The 26,806-nt window shown below is 35.7% G+C and overlaps 1 protein-coding gene across 15 annotated transcripts; it reads left to right on the top strand.

The window, feature by feature from the left end:
* Window positions 1-15,876: 15,876 nt before the first annotated feature.
* Window positions 15,877-24,857, top strand: LOC120092496 (uncharacterized). Of its 15 annotated transcripts, none has more exons than XR_016525414.1 (11): window positions 15,880-16,387; window positions 16,493-16,549; window positions 16,674-16,740; window positions 16,827-16,899; window positions 22,688-22,779; window positions 22,848-23,095; window positions 23,196-23,394; window positions 23,474-23,566; window positions 23,650-23,751; window positions 23,833-24,066; window positions 24,722-24,857. XR_016525414.1 is itself a non-coding variant. In XM_090308571.1 (8 exons), exons 1-3 carry the CDS (start codon window positions 21,281-21,283, stop codon window positions 22,955-22,957), a joined length of 552 nt encoding a protein of 183 aa, XP_090164697.1. In that variant the 5' UTR covers window positions 18,877-21,280; the 3' UTR covers window positions 22,958-23,095; window positions 23,196-23,394; window positions 23,474-23,566; window positions 23,650-23,751; window positions 23,833-24,066; window positions 24,722-24,857. The 15 variants fall into 15 exon arrangements, 6 of the variants coding, with proteins under 6 accessions (XP_090164697.1, XP_090164700.1, XP_090164696.1 ...); XR_016525415.1 differs by lacking the exon at window positions 24,722-24,857 and adding an exon at window positions 22,431-22,609 and having other exon boundaries at window positions 22,699-22,779; window positions 23,833-24,263; XR_016525413.1 differs by lacking the exon at window positions 24,722-24,857 and having other exon boundaries at window positions 15,877-16,387; window positions 16,827-21,630; window positions 22,699-22,779; window positions 23,833-24,263.
* Window positions 24,858-26,806: the final 1,949 nt, after the last annotated feature.

Consider the following 26,806-nt stretch of genomic DNA (forward strand, 5'->3'; position numbering starts at 1 on the left):
TGGATTGGTTAAGTGTTGTGGCAGTGAAGGAAGAGCAAACATTCCCATCAAGACTTGGTTGATATATTGCATTGTAAAATTGAACTGGTCTTGACTCCTCTGCATCTGTTGTCGCATGTAATCCCTTAGAACAACGTTTTGGCATTGCAAAGTCACCAATTGCATGTATAAGGCTTCCATGGATGCAGCCAGGGGTTTGATTTGTGCTTGGATGAACTGTTTGAGCTCATCCATGTGGACTTGTGTGGTAAGAGGTGTAAGGGCATTAGGCTGGAGCAGTTATTGCTCATGCATCTCCCCAATTGAGCTGTTAGTGGTGTGGGCGTTGCTTGTTCCTAACCCAGTTTGTTCATAGATGATTGTTAGGGGAGTCAAAGGTAAGTGATAAGGGAGAGCAACGAAGGAAAAGTTGAGGACTTTCTGTTTCACAAATTTGATCACTATATGTTTCATTGTGGTGACTTGGATCAATTGGTCTATTAACAAGGGACGTGAGGGTTGATAGGCTTAGAGGTTGAAGGGGTATGTTGAGGTCCACTAGGTTGGTGTCCTCGTATTCTAACACAAGCTTAGCTTCCCATTCTTGCTCATCAGGTGAAGTTTCATCACTTGGTTCGTCATTAGGAGTCTCGATGCATCTCTTATTTGTTGCGCGCTTCGAAGGTTGAGGCTTTGAAGTCTTAGACTTGGGAGGCAATTAAGGTTGGTTGGGTGAGCCTCGTAGGAAACACCTTATAAAGTCATCCCCCCAAAGGGATGTCAGTGCGTTCGCATAATGCACAAACTAGCCACAAAAAGTACATTTGGTTGTGTGGCTTCCCTTTGACAGTTTTGATTTGATCCACAATGAGCTTTCCCACGTCAAGGGTTATGCAATGCATTATGTAGTAGATAGCCAATATCCTCTTCCGTGATACGGTTTCATCATGCATTGTTGGCATGATTCTATTTTTTACTAAGTACAACTAGAGGTTCGTATCAGGGAGAAGATTCTAAAGGGCCATGGTCATGATGCCTGTTCTATGCCATGAACTCCTAGGCTTGGCTATTAGTCATATCACATCATCCAGTTGGTTTGGAGTTGGTTGTTTAATGATGCGATTACCCTTAGCATCTGGGTTGTCTGGTGAATCGAGCACTTCGTTGATGACTTGGGAGAAGAAACACACAATGCAGTCTTCCACTAACGTTGCATCCTTAGATTCATCACAATCACTGCTATAAAATTCACGGATGAGGTGGAGCCAAATTCTTGATGGGTCGACACAAAGTTGATGCCAACCATTATGTCGATGGTGTCTATAATTTAGTCTGGCATCGGACTACATTCTGGGAAAAATCCCTTCTGTACAAATATATCAGTAAATTATCGCTTCTTCCCCTTTGTACATTTGGGTGATGCAGGTGCCACCCTCATTTCTTTTTCTTATGCTTCTCAGCCTCTCGAGCCAGCGCCCTTTTTTCATCCTCCAATTCTCTTTGGAGAGCGCTTTTCCTTTTCCTTTATTTTGCAGGCTTTTATTTTTCCACCCTGCATTCCAGCTCACTTGAGTCAAATGAACTGCCTTCCTACGTTACAACCATAGAACTGGTTACAACTTTATTTTCCTCCTTTTCTTCTTCTTCTTGAATTGATAACCTTATTTTTCTTTTTGAAGAGTGTACTAAGGATCCTTCATTCGCATTGGATAGGCGTGGCAATGATGCATAAGGGTCAACTGCCGCATGGTTAAATTCTTGCGACCTTTCTTCCTCTTCTTCTTCATCCATTTCTTCTTCCAACATAATGGCATAGTGGTCAACCTCATCTTCTTCTACTGAGCTTATTGCACATTCAACCCTTCTCTCTAGCTCGTTCTCGGCCAATGCATCAACAGCTTCTTGATGCATCATTTGATCCATTTCCAAGAATTTCCATTGGTCGAGGCTGGCTAAAATTGGTCCAAAGACCTCTTACTTGTCTCTTTGAGCTAGCTTGCTGAGGTCTGGTTGTGCAGTTGATTCTAACGTATAACTATTGAAACTTGGAAGATCAATGGATGGATGGTGGTGGTGTAACATGGGGTAGGTCGAATGGTGTATGTGGCTAATTGGGTGACGATGCGAGAGAAGAAGGGGCCATATCAATACGGAAAATGGTGGCTAAGGGCTCAACAGCTAATTGTACTGTCAGACGCACGTTAGTCAATGGTTCTATTCTTAGGTGTTCAGAGATATGGTCATGCAGCGATATGTTGGGCTTGATGGTGGGAATGGTTGGTGGAGGGCTGGCTTTTTGTAAGGCTTTGTGGAATCTAATTTGGCAAGGCCTTTCGACGCAAGGTGTCGCTTCGATTTGGATGGAGTTGTGGACTTGGGATTTTTGGATTTCGGGGAGATGGAAGGTGTGGGCTTTGAGAGGGTTTTGGAGGAGATGGAAGGCATTAGGGAGGTTTCGCCGACGTTGTTTGGGTTAAGGGTTTAGTTTGGACGGTGGCCTCCCTAGAGGAAGATGAAAGAGGTAATTTCTTGGTTGAGGTGCAGGTTTTGATGGTGGAGATGGAGATGAGGGTGGGGAAAGAGAAATGGATGGAGAGGAGAAGAAGCTTACTGGGCTGTCTCCAACGAAGCTCAACAACTCATTTTAGCTATCCAAAATGTCTGACATTGTTTCTAACGAGGGAGCTTGAAAGATCTTCTGGGAAGACGATCGGAGCTAGATGAATGACTGAAAAGGAGATTGGAAGAAATTAGGGCACGAGAGATCGAAAATAGGAAGAAGCAGAAGTTTTGAAATTTCAACCCTTTTATAGAAACGCATGAGGAAAGAGAAATGTTGGAGTTAGCAATCAAAAAGTGGAAGAATTTAGGATCATTAAGCACTATAATTCATTAAATTTTAGCATCTAAATCAACATATTCATAGAATAACAAGAGGGTTTCAGAAATGCCTTTGAAGAACTCATTTGATCCACGAAATACACTTCAATTATCCCTCCAAAAGCTTGTGAACCACGAAAGGATCTTCCCTATTATTCTCTTGGACCTTAGATTGAGTTGTGAGACTCAAAATGAATTAGATTTAGGGAATTTTTAGATGAAAAACTGGTTTCTTGCAGGAACTTGAAGAACTCTTATTCAATCACTTAATCTAAAAAATCTCAACTTTTGCATGGCCATCAATCTCAACAAAAAAGTTGAGTTTTGTACACATGCAATCAAATTGCACAAAATTAAATAACTCCTACTTGAGAAATTTAAGTGGGATTGAGTGGAATAATGAGTAAAGTTAGAAAGTTGGAAAAACCCACTCAACTTGGGTTTTTCCACTTTTTCAAATTAAATTCAATTTTAATCAAATTAAAATTTAATTTTCCATTGTTCAAAATCAATTCCTATTTTAAAATTGATTTAAAATCAATTAATTGAATTTTCATTAAAATTCAATTTTTAATCTAATTTTAAATTAAATTAAAACACAAATTTATTTTCTAATTTTTAATTTTCACAAAATTCAAATTTTCAATTTTAGAATTAATTGATTTAATTAATTCCATTAATTTCATATCTAATATTAAATTAATTAAATGCAATTCCACAACCATGAATCCTTATTCATGTATTTTTATTTTTAAATTGAATTTAAATATCAACCAATTCTCCAATTTCGTTTAATTTGATAATTGAACATGTAATTATATCGTATATAATTATTAGTTCCCTTAATTCGAATTTGAACGTTTCAAATTTACTCATCACGCTATTCTAAAGTTTATTTCGTTTGTAAGCTAGTAGGGAGACCTAATGAACCTACAGATCATGGGCTCCAACGATTTGAGATTAACTGGCTAACCTCTTTAACCTAATTAACCACCATTAGTTAACTACCAGGTTACACCACTAAAGCCTAGTAATTGCACTCCCCTCACTGTAGATATAGTTGTGTCCACTCGATATAACCATAATTAGTAAGTTAACCTTTCACAGGTTGTTCATAATAACGGTTGGGTCAATAGCTGTTTTACCTCCGAGATTGCATCTTTTTCCTTAAGTCCTACGGATTCTCTAATGAACAATTGGTTTGTGATCCAATCATCAAACCGAGTCCTCTCGAGCCAATGAGAGAGTGGGGCTCCTTGTTCAAGACCTAAAATCAACACTTAACGAAATAACCTTTCTACTATCTCTAATAACGGGTAGGAGCGAATTCCATCTTGCATCCTATGTCCCCAGGTATCTACCTGGTCTTACCCCTGAAATTAGAGGCTTATTGAGCCAACACTCACCCATAGAAATCTAAGGATAATCCTGAATAAACAAGAGTTCATAGTTAACTCAGAATTAAGGTTAAGTTACCTAAGTCATCACTTTGAAATAGTCAGTTTTAAACAGTAAACAATGTTATAAAGCAAGAGTGACTTATTTTTTGGTCCGATCTTATATAATCTCTTTGTACTAGGATGCCCCCACTCGCATGTCTCTACATGAATGAATCAGGATCACTTCGTTTGTAGCACTTTATAACAATTGTAACAACTACAAAGTGGGTCACATCTGATAGTATCCCCAGAATAAGGTACCCAACCTTATTCGTATACTATAGACCATTTTGGCTATTCACTCGAACCTGATCCACTCTTATGTCTCCACATAAAGTTCAAGTATTCATGTAATAGCCATGGTTCTTTGTTTATTAGATTTCGATTATTTCTAAAATGAAATGGGAAATTCATGTATTCAGTAACAACTTTATGAATCAAACTTCAATAACACACATATATATACAGAATAAGTTTATTGTTTACAAACCACGAGTTTTAGGACATAAAACCCAAGAAACCTCCACTTGGACTAAAACTCTAGTGGTAACACATATATGTATACATAATGTTCAGTTATGAGTAAGCGTCCTTGGAATATTTTTCTTTTATTGCACATAGGGATGACTTTGATGCGAGCGATGGATGCTTTGTAACGTTCTACGTTCCCTTCAAAGTAAGGCTTGACTCTCTGTCCGTTTACTTTGAAGGTGTTGGTGCCATCCTATCGAGTAAGCTCCATGGCTCCATGAGGAAAGATTTCCTTGATATGAATGGTTTGGATCATCTGGATTTAAGTTTAGTTAGAAATAATCTTAAACGTGAGTTAAATAGCAAAACTTTTTGACTCACAAAAAGTTCATTCTTAACGATGCATTGGTCATACCAACGATTGGTCTTTTCCTTGTATATCTTTGCATTTTCATATCCATTCAGTCACCATTCGTTCGGCTTGTTGAGTTGCATTTCGATGTTCTCCCGTAACTTCCAAGTCTAAATTCAGCTATTTAACTGCCCAGTATGCTTTGTGCTCCAATTCTATTGGTAGTGGCATCCTTTTTCAAATACGGAGGCATATGGAAACATACCTATTGATGTTCTAAATGCAGTCCGATATGCCCAAAATGCTTCATCAAGCTTTTGCACCCAGTCCCTTCTTGATGCATTGACTACTTTTTCCAAGATTGTCTTGATCTCTCTATTGGAAATTTCAGCTTGCTCGTTCATTTGTAGGTGGTAGGCAGTAGCCACCTTGTGCTTGACATTTTATTTAGCAAGTTTTAGAGATAATGCGGTAAATGAAATGTGTACCTTCGTCACTGATTAACGCCCTAGGTGTTCCAAAGCGTGTGAAGATGTACTTCGTTAGGAATTTAAAATGGTTGCTGCATCATTCTTTGCACAAGCTACTGCCTCAACCCACTTTGACACGTAGTCTACATCTACCAAAATGTATTGTTGACCATAAGATGGAGGAAATAGCCCCATGAAATCAAGGCCCTAAACATCAAAGAGTCCGAATTTGTGTATATTGTTAAGAGGCATTGCATCCCTTGTTGAAATATTACCCGTAGTTGGCATGGGTTACATTTTAGTACATATTCTCATGTGTGTCTGAATAGAGTGGGGCCAAAAATACCCACCTTGAAGGACCTTTGTAGCCATCCTTTGCCCTCCGAAATGACCTTCATAGTGGGAGTCATAAAATTCAGATAATATATGTTGTACCTTGACTTCGAGGACACACCGACACATGATCAGATTTGGGCCTTTCTTGTAGAGGAACGACTCATTCCAAAAGTAAGATTTGTTATCATGCACGAGCCATTTTCTATGTTGGGCATTGAAATCTTCGGGAAACTGTTTGGTGGTTAAATAACTAACAATATCAGCATACCATGGTTCTCGATCTTCAACTTTGAGCAGACTTTCATAAGGAAATCTGTCTTCATTTCCAGCCATCCCCAACTGTATTTCCTTGCTCTCTAATCGTGATAAGTGATCAGCAACTTGATTTTTTGTTCCTTTTATATCCTTGTTTTCCAGATCGAATTCTTGTAGCAGTAATACCTAGCAAATGAATCTGGGCTTTGCATCCTTTTTATCCATCAAGAACTTTATAGCAGAGTGATAAGTGTAAATGGTTGCTGACGCACCAACCAAATAAGCTCGAAATTTTTCAATCGCCAAACATTACTACCAAAAATTCCTTCTCAGTATAGTGTTCTTGGGAGTCATAAAGTATCTTGGACACATAAGAAATAGGATGTATAAGGTTTCCTCTCTTTTGGCCTAGCCTCGTTCCAACTGCCACGTAGTTAGCGTTGCACATTAAGATGAAAGTTGCGTCCAATCAGAAGCTATCAATATAGGTGTTGTTGTTAACGCATATCTTAGAGTCAACACATATTGGCAGTCTTCATAAAAAACATAGGGCCTATTCAATTCCAATAACGCTCTCAATGGATGTGCAATTTGGGTAAAACCTTTGACAAACCTTCTATAGAAACCTGTGTGGCCTAAAAAGTTTCTTAAGGCTTTGAGGTTCACAGATGCAGGCAATTTTGCAATCACATCATTTTTTGCTTCATCCACTTCCAAACCTACTTTAGAAACCTTGTGCCTAAGCACAATACCTTCTGTCGCCATAAAATGACATTTTTCTCAATAGAGCACTAAAAGTGTTTATGCAGTATAAACTACAGTTTACATTTTGAATGTCATTCCTTTTAAAAGTGTTTATGAAACACCTTTTGCAATTTGAAAAGGTCGTAAATTTAGTTTATGACACTTCAATATTTGGGGTTGTCCAACACGTGCTGAGCACTAATCCAAAGAACTTGGAAGCTCGTTCAAAAGTTTGCCTATTTGTAGGTTAGCCCAAAGAGACAAGAGGTGGTCTCTTTTATGATCCAGCTGAGAATAAAGTATTTATATCCACAAATGTTACTTTCTTGGAGAAAGATCACATACGAGACCATAAATGATAAGAATCAAGGTATTCCACACATTCCGGTTGGACTGACCAATTACAAGATACAAGGCAGCAAAGATTCAACAATCATTTATTCTTCACATACAAGATTGGATAGGGTCAGTTCATCCTCTATTTCATGTGGAAAATGCTAATCCAATAGATGAAGGACTATTTGGAGTATTAAAGGTCAATGTTTACTCGGATGGAGTGGAACATGGAATAGACATTAAGTTTCCATGAGTTTAAGCACTTTGAAAAATTTTTGTATTAAGTTCACAAAAAATTTATTGTAAGTTCACTTTAACTTTATTTCTATGACTAGTCAAAGATGAAGGTTGCCATTAATGATGTTACATTAAAGATGGTGGATGGAAGATGGTAGTTGGAAGATGGAGAACTCTTTTAATGTTTTATTTTGACCTTTTCTACTTTACATTAAATAGGTTTAGAATCTCTACAAGACAATATAAAGCCTTCTCCCCATCTATTTATAATCAGATTAAGATTTGATGAATGAAATTTGAGATTTCATATTTGAGACTTTTCCCTTAGAATTTTGTAATTATTGTGATAGAATGCATATGAGCCATTCAATCTAACTTTGATCAAGTTGATTATGGAGCGACTCAATCTAGAACAAGATTTTCCAATCTTGCTTCTAGATCTTCGATCAAGAGGTAACCTAATTCTAGTCTTTTCTTGGGGTTGAATTAAATCGTATTTGGAGATCTTAATTTTTTAGATTCAGAGGTTTTTACGTTAATTTCATCTTATTGATCAAGTTTAGATCTTGGAAAAAAAAAGTGACAAGAAAAATCAGAATTTGTTCTTACAATTATTCATGGAAATTGTGTGTTTAATCTTTGATATTTGAATCGTTTTGGCATAATTGAGTTATTACATTAACTCTCTCTATTTTCGGTCAATTCAAAGATCAAATGTATGTCCATTTGAGTACCTTTTCAACTTCCTGTCATTAAATACTGAAAATTAATTGAAATATGAATTTGTTGACCTTTCTTCTTATCTTTCCTTTTCTTTCTCAATGAAAATGGCTGAATTTGATTCGGTGTCCTTCAAAAAAGTTTTAGATCAGCCTTGTATCTTGAATTGTTAAGAAGAGCATTTCATCAAATTCACTGCGTAATACCCTTTTATTTGCAATTCTATTTTTGTGTTTAGTTTTATCCAAAAACTGCATTGTGATTTCCTTTATTTGTTTGTACTTTTCATTGTCTTTCTTGTTCTATTTTGTGGTTATTTTCATAATTATCTTGTCTTGCTTATATTGAATAGTTTTTTATTTCAAGAATTGTATTGTCCCAGATGACAAGATCTTCACAATCACAATCACAAAACACTCAAATTTAACGGTCAATAACAATTCAAGAGTCAGGGAAGGTAATATGCTGAGGCTTGAAAATCTTCTATCGTTTACCAAATGGAAGCTCAATCGTATAGATGAATCTTGAAGAACTAAATGATAGTTCAATTATATAAAGCGATGGTTCAATTGTGTAAATGATAGGATTAAGTGCTAGATGATCGCGTAGATGACAATTGACTAGAGCTAGACGATCGTGTAGATGATAGCTGATGAGCTAAACGATCGTATAGACGATTGGACGTTTTGCTAAATGATCGAGTAAACGATGCGATAGAAACTACACGATCGTGTAAATGATACTTTAGTAAATGCTGAACGATTGTAGAGTTAAGAAGAAAGGACACAGGAGTTTAAGTGGTTCGAACAAAGGCCTACGTCCACTGTGCAAATCGGGAGGTTCTCTTTTATTACTTCTTCAAAATGATTACAGAACGAGTGCCTTGCTCTCTCATTTTTTTTACATTAATCTCACATTTGTTTTCTTTTATATGCAGGCGTTATAGTAAACGATGAAGCTCTGGTGGTTACAACACATAACAGAAAAATGTTGACAATGGTACAACTGCCTGCAGCGATGTTCTTCTTCCTTTTGAGTCTTTCTGTAACAATCTCCACCTTTGTAAGCAGAGTACCTTTCCCTCTCTGCTTATTGAGTTGACTTGAGCTAACCTTTTTCAGGTAGCTTGAACCCAAGAAGGTCCAAACATCGACCAAACATGTTTAATGGAACAGTTTTGGTTAGTATATCAGCTGCATTATCTGAGGTATGAATCTTCACTATCTCGACTTCCCCTTTCTCAATCTCTTGTCTGATTAAATGATATTTAATATCAATGTGCTTGGTTCTACTGTGAAACAGCTATAGATAGGTATATTGTGCTCTGGTTATCACAATAGATTCTGACCTTTGTTTGTGTTATGCCGAAATAGTTTAGTAAACCTTTCGGCCAAAAACCTTCCTTTACAGCCTCAGACAATGCGATGAACTTAGCCTCTATTGTGGAAAGGGCCACAACAGGCTGCAAACTTGCTTTCCAGCTAATCAAATTGTTCCCCCATAGGAAAACATAGCCTGATAGAGAACATCTTGTGTCCAAATCCCTTGCATAATCTACACCTACGTAACCATACACTTCATCATTAGATGACTCATTCTGTCTATATAAGACTCTTGCATCCTTGAATGAACATAGATACCTTAGTATCCACTTGATTGCCTCCCAATGTCTTTTACCAGGGTTTGCCATGTACCTACTGACCATACTAGTTGCATAGGATAGGTCTAGTCTGGTAGAAGTCATAAGGTACATTAATGATCACACTGCTTGGGAATATGGGATAGCCTTCATATGGTTCAAATGCTTTTTATCTGTTCTCTTTGGACTATTTGCTGTTGAAAGCTTGAAGTGAGGTGCAAAAGAAGTGCCAACCGGTTTAGCACTCTCCATTTTGAACTTCTGCAGTATCTTGGCACAATATTCAAATTGACTAACTAGCAATCTACTCTGTTTTCTGTCTCTTTCAATCTCAATACCTAGGATTCTTCTTGACAACCCTAGGTCTTTCATATCAAACTCTCTCTTAAGAAGCATTTTAACTTGCCTCAATTCTTCTTTGGAACTTCCGGCCAGTAGCATGTTACATAGAGAAGTAGATAGACCGGTTCCTTGAAGCTACTAGAGTTTGTGTAGACATACCAATCATATGAGCTTATCTTGAACCCCATCTTGGAGATCACATCATCAAACCTCTCATACCAACATCTTGGTGACTGCTTGAGGCCATATATAGACTTGTTCAACAAATATGCTAAGTCTTCTTTTCCCCTTTTCACATTACCTTGAGGTTGCCTCATGTAAATGGTCTCATTCGATGCCCATGTAGAAAGGCTGTCTTTACATCCAATTGGTCTAGCTCCAAGTCCTTTTATACAACTAAAGAAAGGAGCAGCCTAATGGAAGTATGCTTCACTACTGGAGAAAAGACTTCATTTTAGTCAATACCTTCTTTTTGAGTGAACTTCTTAGCAACCAACCTAGCCTTGAACCTAGACTTTTGCACACCTGAAATCTCTTCTTTAAACTTGTAAATCCACTTGCATGAGATATGTTCATACCCTTTAGGCAAAGGTACTAGTCTCTAAGTGTCATTTTGTTTGAGGGACTTCATTTCATCATTCATCGCCTCAATCCACTGTCTAACATCCGAGTTGTTTTTGCTTCTTCAAAGCTAGTAGGTTCATTATTACTCAAAGAAATGGTAGCACTTAATGCTACACTAGCAAATCAGACTCTTGGTATCTAACTGGTGGCACAATAGTTCTTCTAGGTCTGTCTCTTGCTAATGAATAGGTGTGTAAGTCTCCATGTGTCTCAACTTGTTTACTTGACACATGCTCACTGGTTTCAACAGTCTTATCACCTTCTAACTCTAGATTTTGAGAGGAAGTAGAAACTCCGTGATCATTTTGAGGCTCCACCTCAAATCTTGTGCTACTTGTCTTTGTCATGAAGTAGATGGTTGTTCAAACATCATAAACATCTCATTTTCTCTGAAAAACCACATCTCTACTATTCACACACCTCTTTCCAACTTGATGCCACATCCTATAACCCTTTTCTCTCGATGTAAAGCCTAAGAACATGCATTTTATAGCCCTAGGTTTCAACTTCCTTTGGCTTAGATGCACATAGGCTAAACAATCAAACAATTTCAAGTGTTCTAACTTAGGTGGCTGCCCTATTCACCTCTCTTCAGAAGTTTTCAGCTCTATGGATTGATGTGGGCATCTATTAAGAGTGTATATTGTGTAGGATACAGCTTCAACCCAATATTTTTTAGCCAATAAGGTATTGGACAACTAACATTCAGCCCAATATTTTTCAGGCAATAAGGTATTGGACAACTAACATCTTACTCTTTCCAGCACTGTACTATTCAATCTTTCAGCTACTTCATTTTGTTGAGGTATGTACCTCATAGTTCTATGCCTTACTATGCCATGCTCCCTGCAAAACAAGTTGAACTCCTCTCCACAAAACTCTAAACCGTTATTAGTTCTTAAATGTTTAATTTGTTTAGAGGTATGCTTTTAAATCAAGGTCTTCCATTCTTTGAATCTACTAAATACTTCATCTTTGGATTTTAAAAAGTAAACCCAACTCTTCCTTGAGTAATCATCTATAAATGAAAGAAAGTACCTTCTTCACTTAGAGATGGAGAGTGAGCTAGCCCCCACAAGTCTCAATGAACATATTCAAGGATTTCCTTTGAAGTGTGTTGTGTTTTTGGGAACCCTCGTCTTGTTGTTTTGTCTAATATGCAATGTTCACAGAATTTAAGGTTGTCTTCAATACCCCTTGGAAGAATCCTCTGTTTAGAGAGCACTTGCAACCCCCTCACACTGATATGAGAAAACCTTTTGTGCCACAACTCATCTTCTGTGGGTTCTTCATCAGTTGCCAACAAGGCCGAGTGTTCCATTTGCACATTTTTTATGACATATAAACCATTCACCTTGGTTGCTACCAAAACTACTTTAGAGTCCTTAATTACTTCACAGCCTATGGCATCGAACATCCCCAAAGATAGGAAATTTCTCTTCAAAGTAGGAACATTCCTCACGTTCCAAATCAATTTCACTGAACCGTTCTATATTTTCAAGGACACAGACCCTATTCCAACAGCTCTGCAAGTGTTATTGTTTCCCATATGGATTAGTCCACCATCCCACTTCTTGTAGGTGCAAAACCATCCCTTGGATGGTGTCATGTGGGTTGAGCAACCAAAATCTAACACCCATCCTGAGTCTCCATAGTATTCTGGTCTCCACCTTCTTTAGTAGCAACCAACACATCTTAATAGACAAGGGAATTCTCCCCTACAGCATCCTCGGTCTATTTACCACCCTTGTTCTGTTGGTTCAATTTCCTCTTCAAGGCATAACAGTCATTTTTCATGTGCCCCATTTTGTGACAAAAATGGCACTTTATCTTGGACTTATCACCATTGTTCTGGTTCCCCATCCCGTTGTTCTTATTCTTCCGTTTTGAGAACAAACCTTCACCTCCTTGTTGATCATTCTTACTCATTTGCAACTCAAGTTCTCTGACTCTCACAACTGATATGATTGCTTCTGTGGTTATTTTTTCTCTACCGTACTTCATTATTGTCTTGACATCCTTGAAAGATTCTGATAGAGAGTTTAGTAATATAAACACCTCGTTCTCTTCTCCAATATTGTCTTCTAATTATTTGAATTCAGAAGATAGTCTCTTGAACTCATTCAGATTATCCGTGAGAGACTTTGCTGCATCCATATTGTAGGTGAAGAATCTTTCCCTCAAGAGAACTTTGTTGGGTAGGTTTTTGTTGAGATATATCTCATTCAGTTTGTTCCATACGGTATAGGCAATAGGCTGGTCTACAATTTGCCTCAAAACACTCTCTGTGACATTTAAGACAATGACTCTATACGCGTTTACCTCAATTGTCTCTTTCTCTGCCTCAGTGAGTGTTTCAGGGTACTTTATAGGGTCCGTCATGGCCAAGAGAGCCTTCTGCTGTCCCAAGACTACTTTAATCTTTGCTTTCCACAGTTCAAAGTCTGTCTTACCATCGAACTTTTCAATCTCATATCTGGTAGTTGCCATTCTTGATCTTCAAGATTGACTATTCTAAATCAAGAATTCAAATCTTTGATCTGTCTTGAACTGTTCACTGAGCTCTGATATCACTTTTTGTCCCAGATGACAAGATCTTCACATTCACAATCACAAAACATTCAGATTTAACGGTCAATAACAATTCAAGAGTCAGGGAAGGTAGTATGCTGAGGCTTGAAAATCTTTTACCATTTACCAAATGGCAGCTCAATCGTATAGATGAAGCTCCAAAAACTAAATGATGGTTCAATTATGTAAACAATAGGATGAAGCGCTAGACGATCGTGTAGACGACAACTGATGATCTGAACGATCGTATAGATGATTGGATGCGGAGTTAAACGATCGAGTACACGATGCGATAGGAACTACATGATCATGTAAATGATACTTTAGTAAATGCTAAACGATCATAGAGTTAGAAAGAAAGGACACAGGAGTTTAAGTGGTTCGGCCAAAGGCCTACGTCCACTCTGCAAATCGGGAGGTTCTCTTTTATTACTTCTTCTTCAAAGTGATTACAGAACGAATGTCTTGCTCTCTCGTTTTCTTTTTTCTTTTTACATTAATCTCACATTCGTTTTCTTTTATGTGTAGGTGCTATAGTCAATGATGAAGCTCTAGTGGTTATAACACATAACAGAAAGATGTCGACAACAGTTCAACTGCCTACAGTGATGTTCTTCTTGATTTTGAGTTTTTCTGTAACAAATTGCTTGTATAAGCTTACCTAATATCATAATTTAGCCACTTTCCCAAATAACCTACCTTTTTGTGTGTAAACACGAGTGTCCTCGAGTGAACAATTAGTGAGTTAAGTGTGTGAGGTCCTTTTAAAATATTACTATAAGTCAAGAAGAGGGAGATCATGTGAAGATTAGTGAACCTTCGTATAGAGCAGCACGGGCTAGTCTTATAACTCGATTGACCTAAGTAGTTGAATCCTTGATAGATCAGGTAGATAGGATAGAGGTAGCTTTGAGGGATCCTCAACAAGGGAAATGGGTTGCAATGAAGGAGTTGAAAATGAAGAAGATGACGATAATGAAACTCCTTTGGTTGGGAAAAATCAAAGGGGAATGAGAGTGTTAGGCCAAGGTAGAGGAAGAGGAAGAAGAAGGGAAAAGAACATTTTACAACCAAAAATGGCAGAAAGGGAGTACCAAAATGAAAGGGGAGAGGAAAGAGGAATCAAGGGAATTGAAATTTGAATGAATTTTCATTATAGAGTTTAGTCTCTCAAACTTTATGCTTTCTTTATATTCTTGTATTAGAATGCTGTTTTTAGAACTTTCAATCTAGTTTGATCGATTAGATTGTGGAGAGTTTGAAAATTTGAAATTAGGAACAAATTCTCCTTTTTTCTTGATCATCGATCAGTCTCCCAAGCCAAATTAGTTTAGCTTTCTTAGGGCTGCTTATCATTTATTTTATCAAGATTATTCTTATACTATTGTGAGGGTTCACCTAGAATAAAGGAGTTCTCAAACATGATTGAGATAGTTCCTTTATCATTTGGGGCAACCCTATCTCTCAACCCAAAGACCCAAGCTATTATGTAGCAAGAACCTTTGAATCTAAGACATTAACACCTCCCTATATGATTTAGTTCAACCCCGAGAAAATGCTAGAATTAGATTACCTCTTAATTGAAGACCTAGAAGCAAGATTGAAAAATCTTGTTCTAGATTGAGTCACTCCACAATCAACTTGATCTAGGTTAGATTGAATGACTCACATGCATTCTATCAAAAGAAATTCAAAATTCTAAAAGAAAAGTCTCAAATATGAGATCTCAAATTTCATTTATCAAAATTTTAATCTATTACAAATGAAGGATAGAAGACTTATACAATAGTCAAAATAAAGCATTAAATTCCTCTCCATCCTCCATCTTCCAACCACCATATTTTAATTCAACACTATTAATTGCAGCCTCCATCTTTTCAACCACCATCTTCCATGCATCTCCAAGACTTAAAAATTTAACACTTAAAAGCTAGAAATTAATTAAAGACAACAAATAACTCTTAAACTAAAATGCTGAAAATTAATTAAAAACAATTAAAGTTTACTAATGCATCTAATTGGTCTCGAACCATATCATCTTCCCCTTCTTCAAAAGGATTCGTCCTTGAATTTGAAGGTATCTTCTACATCAAATGGATAAAACTTAGGTCCATTGAAAAAGTAATTGTAACGTCCCAAGTTTTCCTAATTCAAATTTTGAATTTTCGTAAAATTTGAGGGCAATTTTGCTCATTTTGAAATTCAGTTTTGTTTAAAGGAAAAGTTTGGATTTATGTCGCATTGATTTAATTTAAAGTTAATTTTTAGTTAATGCCGAAAATTTTAAAATTTTAAAATTTTGGGAGATTGATTTGATTTTGGTTTTGGAATTTAAAGAGAAAAGGGAAGAGTTTTAAAAATATATATTTATATATATTTGTGTATTGAAGGAAAGGATAAAATGAAATAAAATAAAATTTTATTTTATTTTATTTTATTTTATTTCTTTCATTAAAATAATTATTTTCTTTATTTATTATTATTATTATTTAAAAGTTTCTTCTTCTCCTTCTTCACACGTGAAACACACCCCCCGTCTGAAATTTTCTTCTCCTTTTCGCCGCCTTCAGCCCGTCGCCCAGCCGCCCCGATCTCCTCCATCGCTCGTCCAGACCTCTGTCGGTTTGAGCTCGCCGCTCCGCCCAGCCTCGCGCTGCCTCATCTGCACCGTCGCATCTGTGGCGCTATTTCCAGTCGAAGCCGCGCCTCTTGCAGACCCAGCCGCCAGCCTTCTCTCCAGCCACGTCTCTCCCTCGTCATCAGGCCAGGCGCGTTGTGGCGCTTCCCCGCCTTCTTCTGACCTATACTAGTTGTCGGATTTGAACCAGATTCGAACCATTTCTCTCTCTCAGCCATCTGCCCGGATTTGAACCAAATCCAAAGCCACTCGGTCGTCGGTCATGCTTCGAACGTCGTGCCCAACTGCCGTCATCAACGTTTCTTCAGCCAAGACACTACTGCCAAGAGTTTCTATCAGAATCTTGAATAAAGGGTAAGTTTTAATTGATTTGATTGTGAGGACTATTGGGCACTCATTAAATTTTCAGGATGATTTGTTGATACTCATCGCATTTTGGATGTTGGTACGAGGTTTCAGATTATTGAAGTTGTTATCCAGCCAACTAAAGGCCTAGTCTACGAATTTTGGTGAAGGGTAAGGCTCTAAACTCGTTTGGGTTGTTATGTATGTTGTATGTTTTATGGATTGCTCGCTTTAAGTTTGACCGAACCATAGACTAAAACCTAATATAAATTTACCCATGATGTTTGGACAATAGATTTGGATCTTGAGGTTTCTTGGTGTTTTCGTTTGGGAGTTTTAAGTTTGATCCCGCAGATTGTTTGGTAAGTTGTTGAAAAGCTTTTGGTTTAGGATTGGTGGTTTTGAATCTGTGTTTAGAGACTGAAAGTAATGTTTGTTTTTATGTTAGTTTGGTTTGATTCAACATTTTATTGGGCAAGGAAGAGGCTAAGTTTGCTAGTTCCTAGAGTTTTCGATCAGAGGTAAGTAATCTTACTATTGGAATCGCCTTTGTGCCAAGCGATAAACTGTATATTTAATATTAAGGATCCTACAACTATTTTCGAGGATAATTTTGATTGTTCTGAAGTTGAATGGACTTAGGAAGGATATATGAACATGTGGTAATATATCTGAATATGATTATGTATGAGCTTGATTTAGAATTTTATGAGTTATATTAAAATGATGATTGAACATGACCCTTAAATTATGAGTTAAGTGGCACTTCTAATGGAATGTCTTAAAGCTAGATGAGGATTAGATATTTGCTGATCTATATAGTTATGCGATTTATTATGAGAATGTGTAGTCTGTATGATATATTATGAAATCCCGAATAATTTTTTGTTTACATGGTTTAGTGCATGAAAGTGATGTGCTACAGTTGATCCATTTAAAACTAGATTAAATACATATGTTGAAGTTAATTAACATGAGGTTGACGAGAAGGTTTTAGAGGACTCAGGATTAAGTGAATGTTATATGTAATATGAAGTTAGATGCAATCTCTTTTCCTTTCCAGACTATGTGACTGTATGAAAGTGATGCATGCCCGAGGGCACTAGTACATGAAAGAGATGTACTAGGGCTGGTGTGTATGAAAGTGATACATACCTAAAGGGTATTGGGGTGTACGTAAGAGGTGCACGCTCAGTGGGTTATGTGTATACGAAAGAGGTGTATATATAACCATGTGTATGAAATAGGTATGCATCCCTACATTCATAGAGAGGATCTGGGGTGTACGAAAGAGGTACACACTCAGTGGGTCATGTGTATACGAAAAAGGTGTATACATAACCATGTGTACGAAAAAGGAACACACTCAGTGGGTTATGTGTATATGAAAGAAATGTATACATAACCATGTGTATGAAAGAGGTACACATTCAGTAGGTTATGTGTATACGAAAGAGGTATATGCATAACCATGTGTACGAAAGAGGTACACGTCCCTACAATCATAGAGAGGACCTGGGGTGTATGTAAGAGGTACACTCTAGGGGAAAGGAAAAAGAGTGAGCCATGTAAGGAAAATCTTCATGTCCCACTAGTAGAGAGCTTCAGTTCATGTTGCATTTATTTGACATAAATGCTTAGTCTGACCTCAGTAGGGGGGTTACTTACAGAGTATTTTATACCCACCATTTCTCATGTTTATATTTTAGATTAGGGCAAGGACGCACTGGTGAATGACAAGAGGAATCGTTGAACGAGCCACTGGGGACCATCTTTATGCTTCCGCTCATGATGTTTAGATTCTTTCATGTTTTTTTAAACTTTCAGTCTTGATGTTTGAAACTTACTATTAAGATTTGTTTTCAAACCTATTTATTATCATTTATGATTTATGGGTACCCTATCGTCTGTTTTTTTAATATTTGAATTTAATGAAGGTTTTTTGAATTTACCTTATTTATTTAGCATTTAATTCACTATAAACGGGTGTCGTTTTAAGTTTCATGCATGCATGTATTTAGTAGCAGCCTAACTTTAGTCCTAGGGGGTCAGGTCATTACAGTAATTCACATCTCATTCCTCTTGTAGAGTAATCTTGTAATCATGGACTTTCATAAGTAAGTTATCGATGGAACTCCACTTGGGTTTCTTCAGAAAATAACAACGATCCTTCCAAAAGTGTCTCCATGCCCAATTCCTCATTTTGAACACCTTATGCTTGCTGCCATGGTTGAATTTTGAAGCAAATATGGAGTTGTGCCTCTCATTAAATGATTTGGCCTTGAAGTCTATATGTTGTACTTCACTGTTGACTTTAGAAACTATCTTCAAATCAAACATCTTTGTAAGTGTTTTGGTCTCCTGTAAGAACTCCAAAAAAAAAAAAAAAAAAAAAAAAAACTCTAGAAAAACATGGCTTGAACTCACTCATTAGAAAACAAGTTCTTTTGTATAAAAGATAAAAAATTTATATATATATATATATATATATATATATATATTTTAAAACAAAATAGATTTAACCTCATTAGCCCTCTCACATAAGCTCACATTTCAACTTTTCTCTCATTTTCTTCTCTAGGCCATAAATTAACCTCATGTTTTTCTTTCTCACTCTTTTTCTCGCAAGATTCTTTTATAATCAATTTACATGCTTTTGTTTTGGCCTTTTCTGTCTTTTCCTCTAACTCAAACACATCAACATGAACTTTAATATTAGGTGTTACAATACAATCAACTAATTTTTCACAAGGTATGTTATCTTGAACTTTATCACTCTCTACCATAACAATGAGCGTACTTTAAGTAGATAGACTAACATTTTTCAAATTTTGATCTCGCAAATTTAATTCTTGAGTCAATTTAAATTGGTAAACAACCGCTTAATGCAACTCAGCCAAGCTATTGCGAAAAGTCTTTTGAAAACTTCCATTGCTATTGTACTCTCATGGTGATTTCTTCTTTGATGAAACATGCTCTTAAATGAAAAGGAATAGATCTCAAAATACTCAACTCATAGATTGTTCACTCAAGAAGACTCACGCACATAAAAGATAGGCTATTTGAAAAAGTGGCTAAATTATTATATTGGGTAGGTTTATGCAAGCAATTCCTGATATAGAAGGTTATTTAATATAAGCAAGACAAGATAACTATGGAAATAACAACAAAATCGAACAAGAAAAACAATGAAAAGAACAAACAAATAAAGGAAAGTACAATGCAGTTTTCAGATAAATCTGAACACAGAATTGGAATTACAAATAAAAGGGTCTTCTGCAATGAATTTGACGAAATGCTCTTCTTAAAAATTCAAGATACAAGGCTGATCTAAAACTTATATGAAGGGTACAGAGTCAAATTCGGCCGTTTGCATTGAGAAAGAAAATGAAAGTTCAGAAAGAAGTTAAAAAGTTTTAGATTTGAATAGTCTTCAACAATTAATGATAAAAAGTTGTAAAGACATTCAAATGAACATGCAATTAACCTAAGAAATGACAGAAAATAGAAAGAGTTAATGTTATAACTCAATTGTGTAAAATTGGTTCAAATATCCATGATTTAACACACAATTTACATGAATAATTTCAAGAACAAATTCTATTTTTTTTAAGGAAGTCAATGGAGAGAATTGAAAGATATAATTAAAATGCAAAAACAACAAAGAAAAATAGTATCAATTCTATAAAGATGCAACCTATGCTCTGTTACCAAATGATAAGGTAGCTCTAACCCTCAGCCTAAAGACCCAAGGTATTATGTATCTAGAACCTTTGAATCTAAGAAATCAACACCTCCTTATACGATTTAGTTCAACCCTGAGAATAGGCTAGGATAGATTACCTCTTGATCAAGATCTAGAAGCAAGATTGAAAAATCTTATTCTAGTTGAGTCACTCCATAATCAACTTGATCAAGGTTAGATTGAATGCCTCACACACATTCTATCACAAGAATTGCAAAATTCTAAGAGAAAAGTCTTACTCTAAATCTTGGAGGAATGAATCAAGAACTGCAAAATTCTAAGCGGGAGTGAAGCTTACAATTCCTACCTTTCATGGGGAAATGGGTCTAGAGGAGTATTTGCAATATGAGAGCAAAATTGGGCATGTTTTTTATTGCCACAATTTTAGTGAGGAAAGAAAAATGAAGTTTGTTGTAGCTGAATTTGTTGATTATGCAAGTGTATGGTGGGCATCCTTGAAACTCGAATGAAGATGGAATTACGAAGAGCCAATTGAAACTTAGAAGGAGTTAAAGGTCCTAATGAGAAAAAGGTACATTCCTAAGTACTACATTCGAGAACTCAAGCAAAAGTTTTATTCTTTGCAGCAAGGATCCAAAGGTGTAGATGACTATTATAAGGAAATGCAAACCATTATGAATTGAGCAAATATTGATGAAGATGAGGAGGATACAATGGCTAGACTTCTTGAAGGAATGAATCGAGAATTGGGCAATCAAGTGGATGGGTAAACTTACCTTGACATGAAAGAATTGTTACACCTTGCTGTCAAAATTGAAGGGTAATTAGCTTGGGAGAAGTTGCACAACAAGGGGTATGCTTCTTCTAAATCTACTTTATTTCTACTAACACTTGGCAAAAGAATGAAAATATTGGGAAAGTTTATTTTAAGCCTAGTGAAAAATTTGGGTTTGACAAGAAGGATAAGGTCGAGAGCTTTAAAGGCAAGAAAAAATTAGAGGGATCGATAGAGGTTTGAGAAAAGAATAAGGATATCAAATGTTGGAAATGTCAAGGAATTGGTCATATTAGCCGTGATTATCCAAACAAGCGAACCATGATCATAAAAAATGGAGAAGTTGTCACCGATGGAGAAGAAAGTGACCAAGATGGGCTAATTGAAGAATAAGTTGAAGAGAGTGAGCGGGAACTAGAGGATGGGAGTAGATTGGCACTTGTCTGGAAAAATGAAATTTAAATCCCCGATTCTTCTTCTTCCCTCTCTCGCCAATTCTTCTTATTCTTCTTCTTCCTCTTGTCGTTGTTCTTCCTGTCACCGTCCGTCGCCATTCGTTCCCATCTTGCCATCCATTCGTCCCCTCTGGCAACCGTTCCCGTCCACTCGTTCCCTCTGGCAGTCGTCCGTTTGTTCCCTGGCTGTCCATTCGTCTCCTCGCCGGAAAGGTAACTCCATTCGTTCCTTGGCCGTTTGTTGGTTCCTCATCTCGCCGGTTGGTTTTTTCTCTCGTCGTCCGTTGCCATCTCCGATTTCCCCCTCACCGGAAAGGTAACTCTTTTTTACTTATTTACTTGATATTCTTAGTATTCTTGGTATTGAGTATTACCATAAACAAATGGTTGATTGTAATGATGTTAGTGATTTGTTAAGTAGAAATAAATTTGTTGGAATTGGATGTTGAGTTTTTGTTTATTAGATGGTTGATTGTAATGTAGATTTGTTGTGGATCATAGAATGAGGGTACTTTGTTAGCTAAAGAGCAATTCAATTCCGTATCATGTGATTTGCTCTGTTTCTATAGATAGCCAATGGACTATGGTAGTTTTTTCTCTTGCTAGATTTCTCGCTAAATGAATTTGTGTCAACAACTTATGATATTCGAGTTAGTTTATGGGGTGATTCGATTAACTCTATAAAATAGTTTAGCTTTGAGAATAGGGGATGTTTTCTGTATTCTTTAGTTTCTGAACTACCTATTCTTCATACATATATGAAGCTAAATATTATCAATTCTTATGATAGGACTTCAACTAGCACTATCATAAGAATGATAGCACTAACATTGATTTTGTCATCAATTTCGCTTCAACTGTAAATCTCTATCTGAGTGTATATCATTTGGTTATCTTTACAATAATTTGGCTTCAACCTCTAGGACATCAACTAGCATTTTGAAACTATCTCCAAACATCTCAAGCCTTTCTACCCTTAGATCTACTTTTATAAGAGCAAATTGTATAGGATCAAAAGAGGAATAAGGATATATTTAGGAGTGATTCTAAAATAGTTAAAATTCAGCAAGTTTATGATGACTTCATAAATGACGAGGAACGGATAATTGATGTCAGATTATGTAGAGTTGATGTTGATCCTACAGTTGTAGAACGGATAATTCGGCGAGTTGATGATGACTTCATAAATGATCAGGAAGAGGATGTTCAATCATCTTCTAATAAGAGTTTGAGTTTCGATGAACATCTTAATGATACAGAATAAGCATGTAAATACGTATTTTCTCCATGAGCATGTACGTTAAACACTTGTTTCTTTTCCATTTCATAACTTACATATTGTTGTATAACATATATATTATTGATTACACAAGAACAATGGTAGGTCATACTGATGAGGAGGCAATACTGGAGTTCTTACAGTCTGAGCCCATTGGTGCATCATCCTCTGTGGGAGATAATACAGGTTATTTTAGAGTGACATTTTTATATAAACTAATGTTTCATTAAACTAACGACGTATAATTTTTGCAGATTTTGGTAATACGACTACTAGGGTTGGATGTGGATACTCTCGAAATGTTGATCTGGATAAATATGTTCAACAATTTAGGAGAATTCCTATCGAGATTGACCCTGAATGATAGAAACCAACTTGCAACAATGCAACGAGGTTTAGCAATGCTATTGGTACCAACGTTCGGGAATCTTTTTCCGTTCGTTATGGATCTTGGAGAGAAGTACCAATAGAAACACGAGAGCTTGTTAAAGGTCGATTATTGGTAAGATGGGTCAATTTATATTTTACAAATTATCTATGCATCAGCTTCCATACTAAATAGTTTTTCTTTTCTGTCTTAATTCAAAATCATTTTGTGTTAGACTTGACCAGCAAACTAGTCAATGATTTCATCGATGTACAGATGAAAAATTCGTTCAAAGAGTATAGGGGGAACTACACAAACACTATAAGAAATATGCAACTCCTGAAGAGACACAAGCACACCTACCTGATCGTCTTAAGGACAACATAGAGGATTGGCACTTTCTATGCAACAAGTTTGAATCCGCCGACTGGAAAGTAATAATTTTTGTTTTTTTTTTTTTTGTTTACTTTCTTTTCAATTACTCTAACGAAGTTCAATTTCTCATTTTCTTAGAAAGTGGCAGAGACGAATCAGAGGAACAGGTCAGTCTTAAAGTACACTTATACAGCTGGTTCTAAAACTTTTATACGCATAAGAGAATCCACGGTAAGTTGGATAAAGTATAATTTTTACAGTTGGTTAAAGTACACTCATCTTAATGTCTCATTTTCTTATGAATTGTTTTACAGAAAGGACCTGGCGGTGAACCGATGGACCTAGTGGATTTATTTAGTGAAACACACTGTAGGAGTGATAACTCTTTTGTTAATCATGCTGCGAATGATGCATATGTAAGTTTTTATTCCTCAATGTAACTTTATTCATATACAATTTTCATACAATAATTTGTTAATCATGCTGCGAATGAGCAGGTGTTGGGCCCAGGAGTGGGCCTTGGTAGGACACCGAAGGTTAAAAAAGTGAAAAAATCTAAGGGATCATCACCCAGTACATCTTCATCAAGAATTATAGAGGAGCAGCAACAAGAAATAGAATCCTTAAAGGCTAGATTGGCTAGATTGGACGAACAGGACGCCAAAAGACAAGCTGAGATGGAGGATATGAAAGCTATGCTCTTACAACTCATGAAAGATAGATCGAACTAGGTAGGAGCTCTTCGACTTTCATAGTAAACTTAATTGTAAAATTGTGTATGTTGTTATCTTGCAGTTATGGTAGTAACATAGGCGTATAGTTAATGTTGTTATCTTGCAGTTATGATAACAACATAAGCGTATAGTAAATGTTGTTATCTTGAAGTTGAGTTTGAATTTTATTTTATGCTAAATTAGATGATTGTGTATGTGTTGTTATCCTGCAGTTATGGTAATAACATAAACGTATAGGTGTTTCAGATGGTTTGTATATTACAATTGAGAATAAGTTTGGGGGAGGGGGTGTTTAAGTTTGATTGTGTTAGTTAGTTTGTTTGTTTTAGTTGATTGTGAAAGTTAGTTTGTTTTAGTTGATTGTGTAAGTTAGTTTGTTTATTACCATTGAGAATAATTTTTTTGGGGAGGGGGGTGTTTCGGTTGATTGTATAAGTTAGTTTGATTGTGTAAGTTAGTTTGTTTCAGTTGATTGCATATCTATATTTAAGTACAAGTATGTTAAGTTTAAGTTATGATTGAGTTGGTTTATTGGTTTGTTTATGATTGAGTTCTTAGTTTGTAGGTTTCTTTCGATTGAGGTAACTTGGTTTGTTTAGTTGAGATTGAGATATTATTGAGCATTAAACTTATTTAAATTTGTATTATGTAGGTATCTAGAGATTTTTGTTGAAGATACATCTCTAGGCAAGAAGCGTATTTAGGTTTTACATTGTTATCGTGTAATTGTGGATGTTATAGAACTTGTGAATTAAGGTTTTCAATATATTATTAATCTATTATGGATATTTACTTCATTTTGGCAATCTTAATTTAGTTGATTGATATTTATAAGATTCAACCAGGCATGACATTTGAAAAAAAAAAACAGATCTAAAAAAATAAATAAACAAATTTAAAGAGGTATTTAAATTTGTTTATTTGTTTATTTCAAGAACTCTCAACAGTAAGGAGTCGGGCAATGAACTCCTGACGGTGACTACACACCGTATGGATTTAAAACTATCTTGACGGTCTCTATGCACCGTCGGTATAAAGGCATCGCTCTCAGGCATTAAAGCTATACCGACGGTCTACATCACCATCGACCGAAATTAAGAAGCTCGACGGTGTCAAAAACTGTCGAGATAAAAACTAATCTTGACCGTTTAGAAGACCGTCGAGCTGATCATAAATTCTGATGCTCTGTCATCGAGCAAAAGATTAAATCTTGACGGTTGGGAGTCGGGTTAACCTACAAATTCTGACGATCGACCGTCGGGCCTTATTCCTTTTTTCTGATGGCTTCCTTTATGGTCGGAAAAATGCCCCATTCTTATCCATCGAGATAATTCTTTTTTCCTACGGCAAAACCTCCCAACCATCGGGAAAGGTTTCCCCGACGACGATACCCCGATGGTGTTGCCAATGACTTCTTTGCCGTCGGAAAAGGTTGGCCCAATGGTAATTTTTACTTCTCCTGACGCTTGCGACCGTCGGGATTCAAACAAATTCTTGTAGTGATTTCTTTCTTTTGCCATATTTATTTTACATTTTTATTTCTATTTCTTTACATTGTTTAATTTTTGTATTTATATGTTAATTTAATTTTGTTTTTTAGGATTTCCAATATTTATATTTCCAAAATTTAAAATTCATTAGGTACATTTAAATATTTTAAATATTTTTAATTTTAAATTAAAATTGTTTTCAATATGCATGTATATATGTTATTATAAATTTTATTTTTTTTTATCTATAGTACATTCCAAACGAGTTGAAATTTTACAATATATGAATTTTATTTACTAAGACATTCATTTAGGTTCACTTTAATATTTTACAATTACGACATTTACAAATAATATGATTGAGTTGAATTTAAATCGACATCATTTAAGACAAATGACTTGAATTTAAGTCAACATCATTTAAGACAATTGACTTGAGTGAAAAATAATATTGTAAATCAATTTTTAGCAACATATGAGTGATAGAAACTATTCTATTATTGTTATTAATTTTGCATTGGAACTTATGTATATTTGATAATGTAAATGTTTTATAAGTATCATTTTATTTTTTAATACATGCTATATTTTTTTGTTTTACATAGTTAACTTACATTTAAACTATAAAATAAGAGAAAAAGTAAAGAAAAATATAAGAAACAAGAAACAAAAAATGATTATCAAACAAGTTTCTATTTCTCGTTGTTCTTTTTCAACAAAACAATTTAAGATGGGTGAAGATATGATGGGTGAAGATATGCAGAGTTTGCTAGACAATTTGCATAGTATAATTGAGTTAGATATGAGTCGAATAATTTAAGACATTGCTAATATTTTTAGTCGAAATAATTTACAAATGACTCAAGTGAAAGATAACATTGTCAATCAAATTTGGGCAATATTTGAATGATATAGTTATGCATCGAGGCTTATTTGTATTAGGATGATATACACTTTTCTTTCGATGTTTAATGTATGACATATCTTTGTTATTTTATATTATTAAAAAAATATTAAAATAAGAAACAATTATCAAACAAGTTTCTATTTCTGTTTCTTATCCGTTTCTTTTTTTCAAGAAACAAGAAACAGAAATAGTTACCAAAGATATTCTTATTTTTAGTTCTTAAAAATAGGAAACTAGAAATAAGAATGAGAACTTTATCAAACGAGCTTTTAGTTACCCGTGTTGGCTCTCGTTTGCCCTCATCGAAGAGAGCACTTGACCTTATTATTTTAGTTGGTTT

Source organism: Benincasa hispida, chromosome 12 (genome assembly GCF_027475165.1).
Source record: "Benincasa hispida cultivar pf3 chromosome 12, pf3_genome.v1.1, whole genome shotgun sequence".
NCBI classification, from domain to species: Eukaryota; Viridiplantae; Streptophyta; class Magnoliopsida; order Cucurbitales; family Cucurbitaceae; genus Benincasa; species Benincasa hispida.

Bases quoted from the DNA above. Each gene is read 5' to 3' on its own strand.
- LOC120092496 (XM_090308571.1), top strand. From the start codon at position 21,281: ATGGGAGTAGATTGGCACTTGTCTGGAAAAATGAAATTTAAATCCCCG. The intron at 21,631-22,687 runs GTAACTCTTTTT...TGATTACACAAG, and splicing joins ATTTCCCCCTCACCGGAAAG to AACAATGGTAGGTCATACTG. The intron at 22,780-22,847 runs GTTATTTTAGAG...TAATTTTTGCAG, and splicing joins CTCTGTGGGAGATAATACAG to ATTTTGGTAATACGACTACT.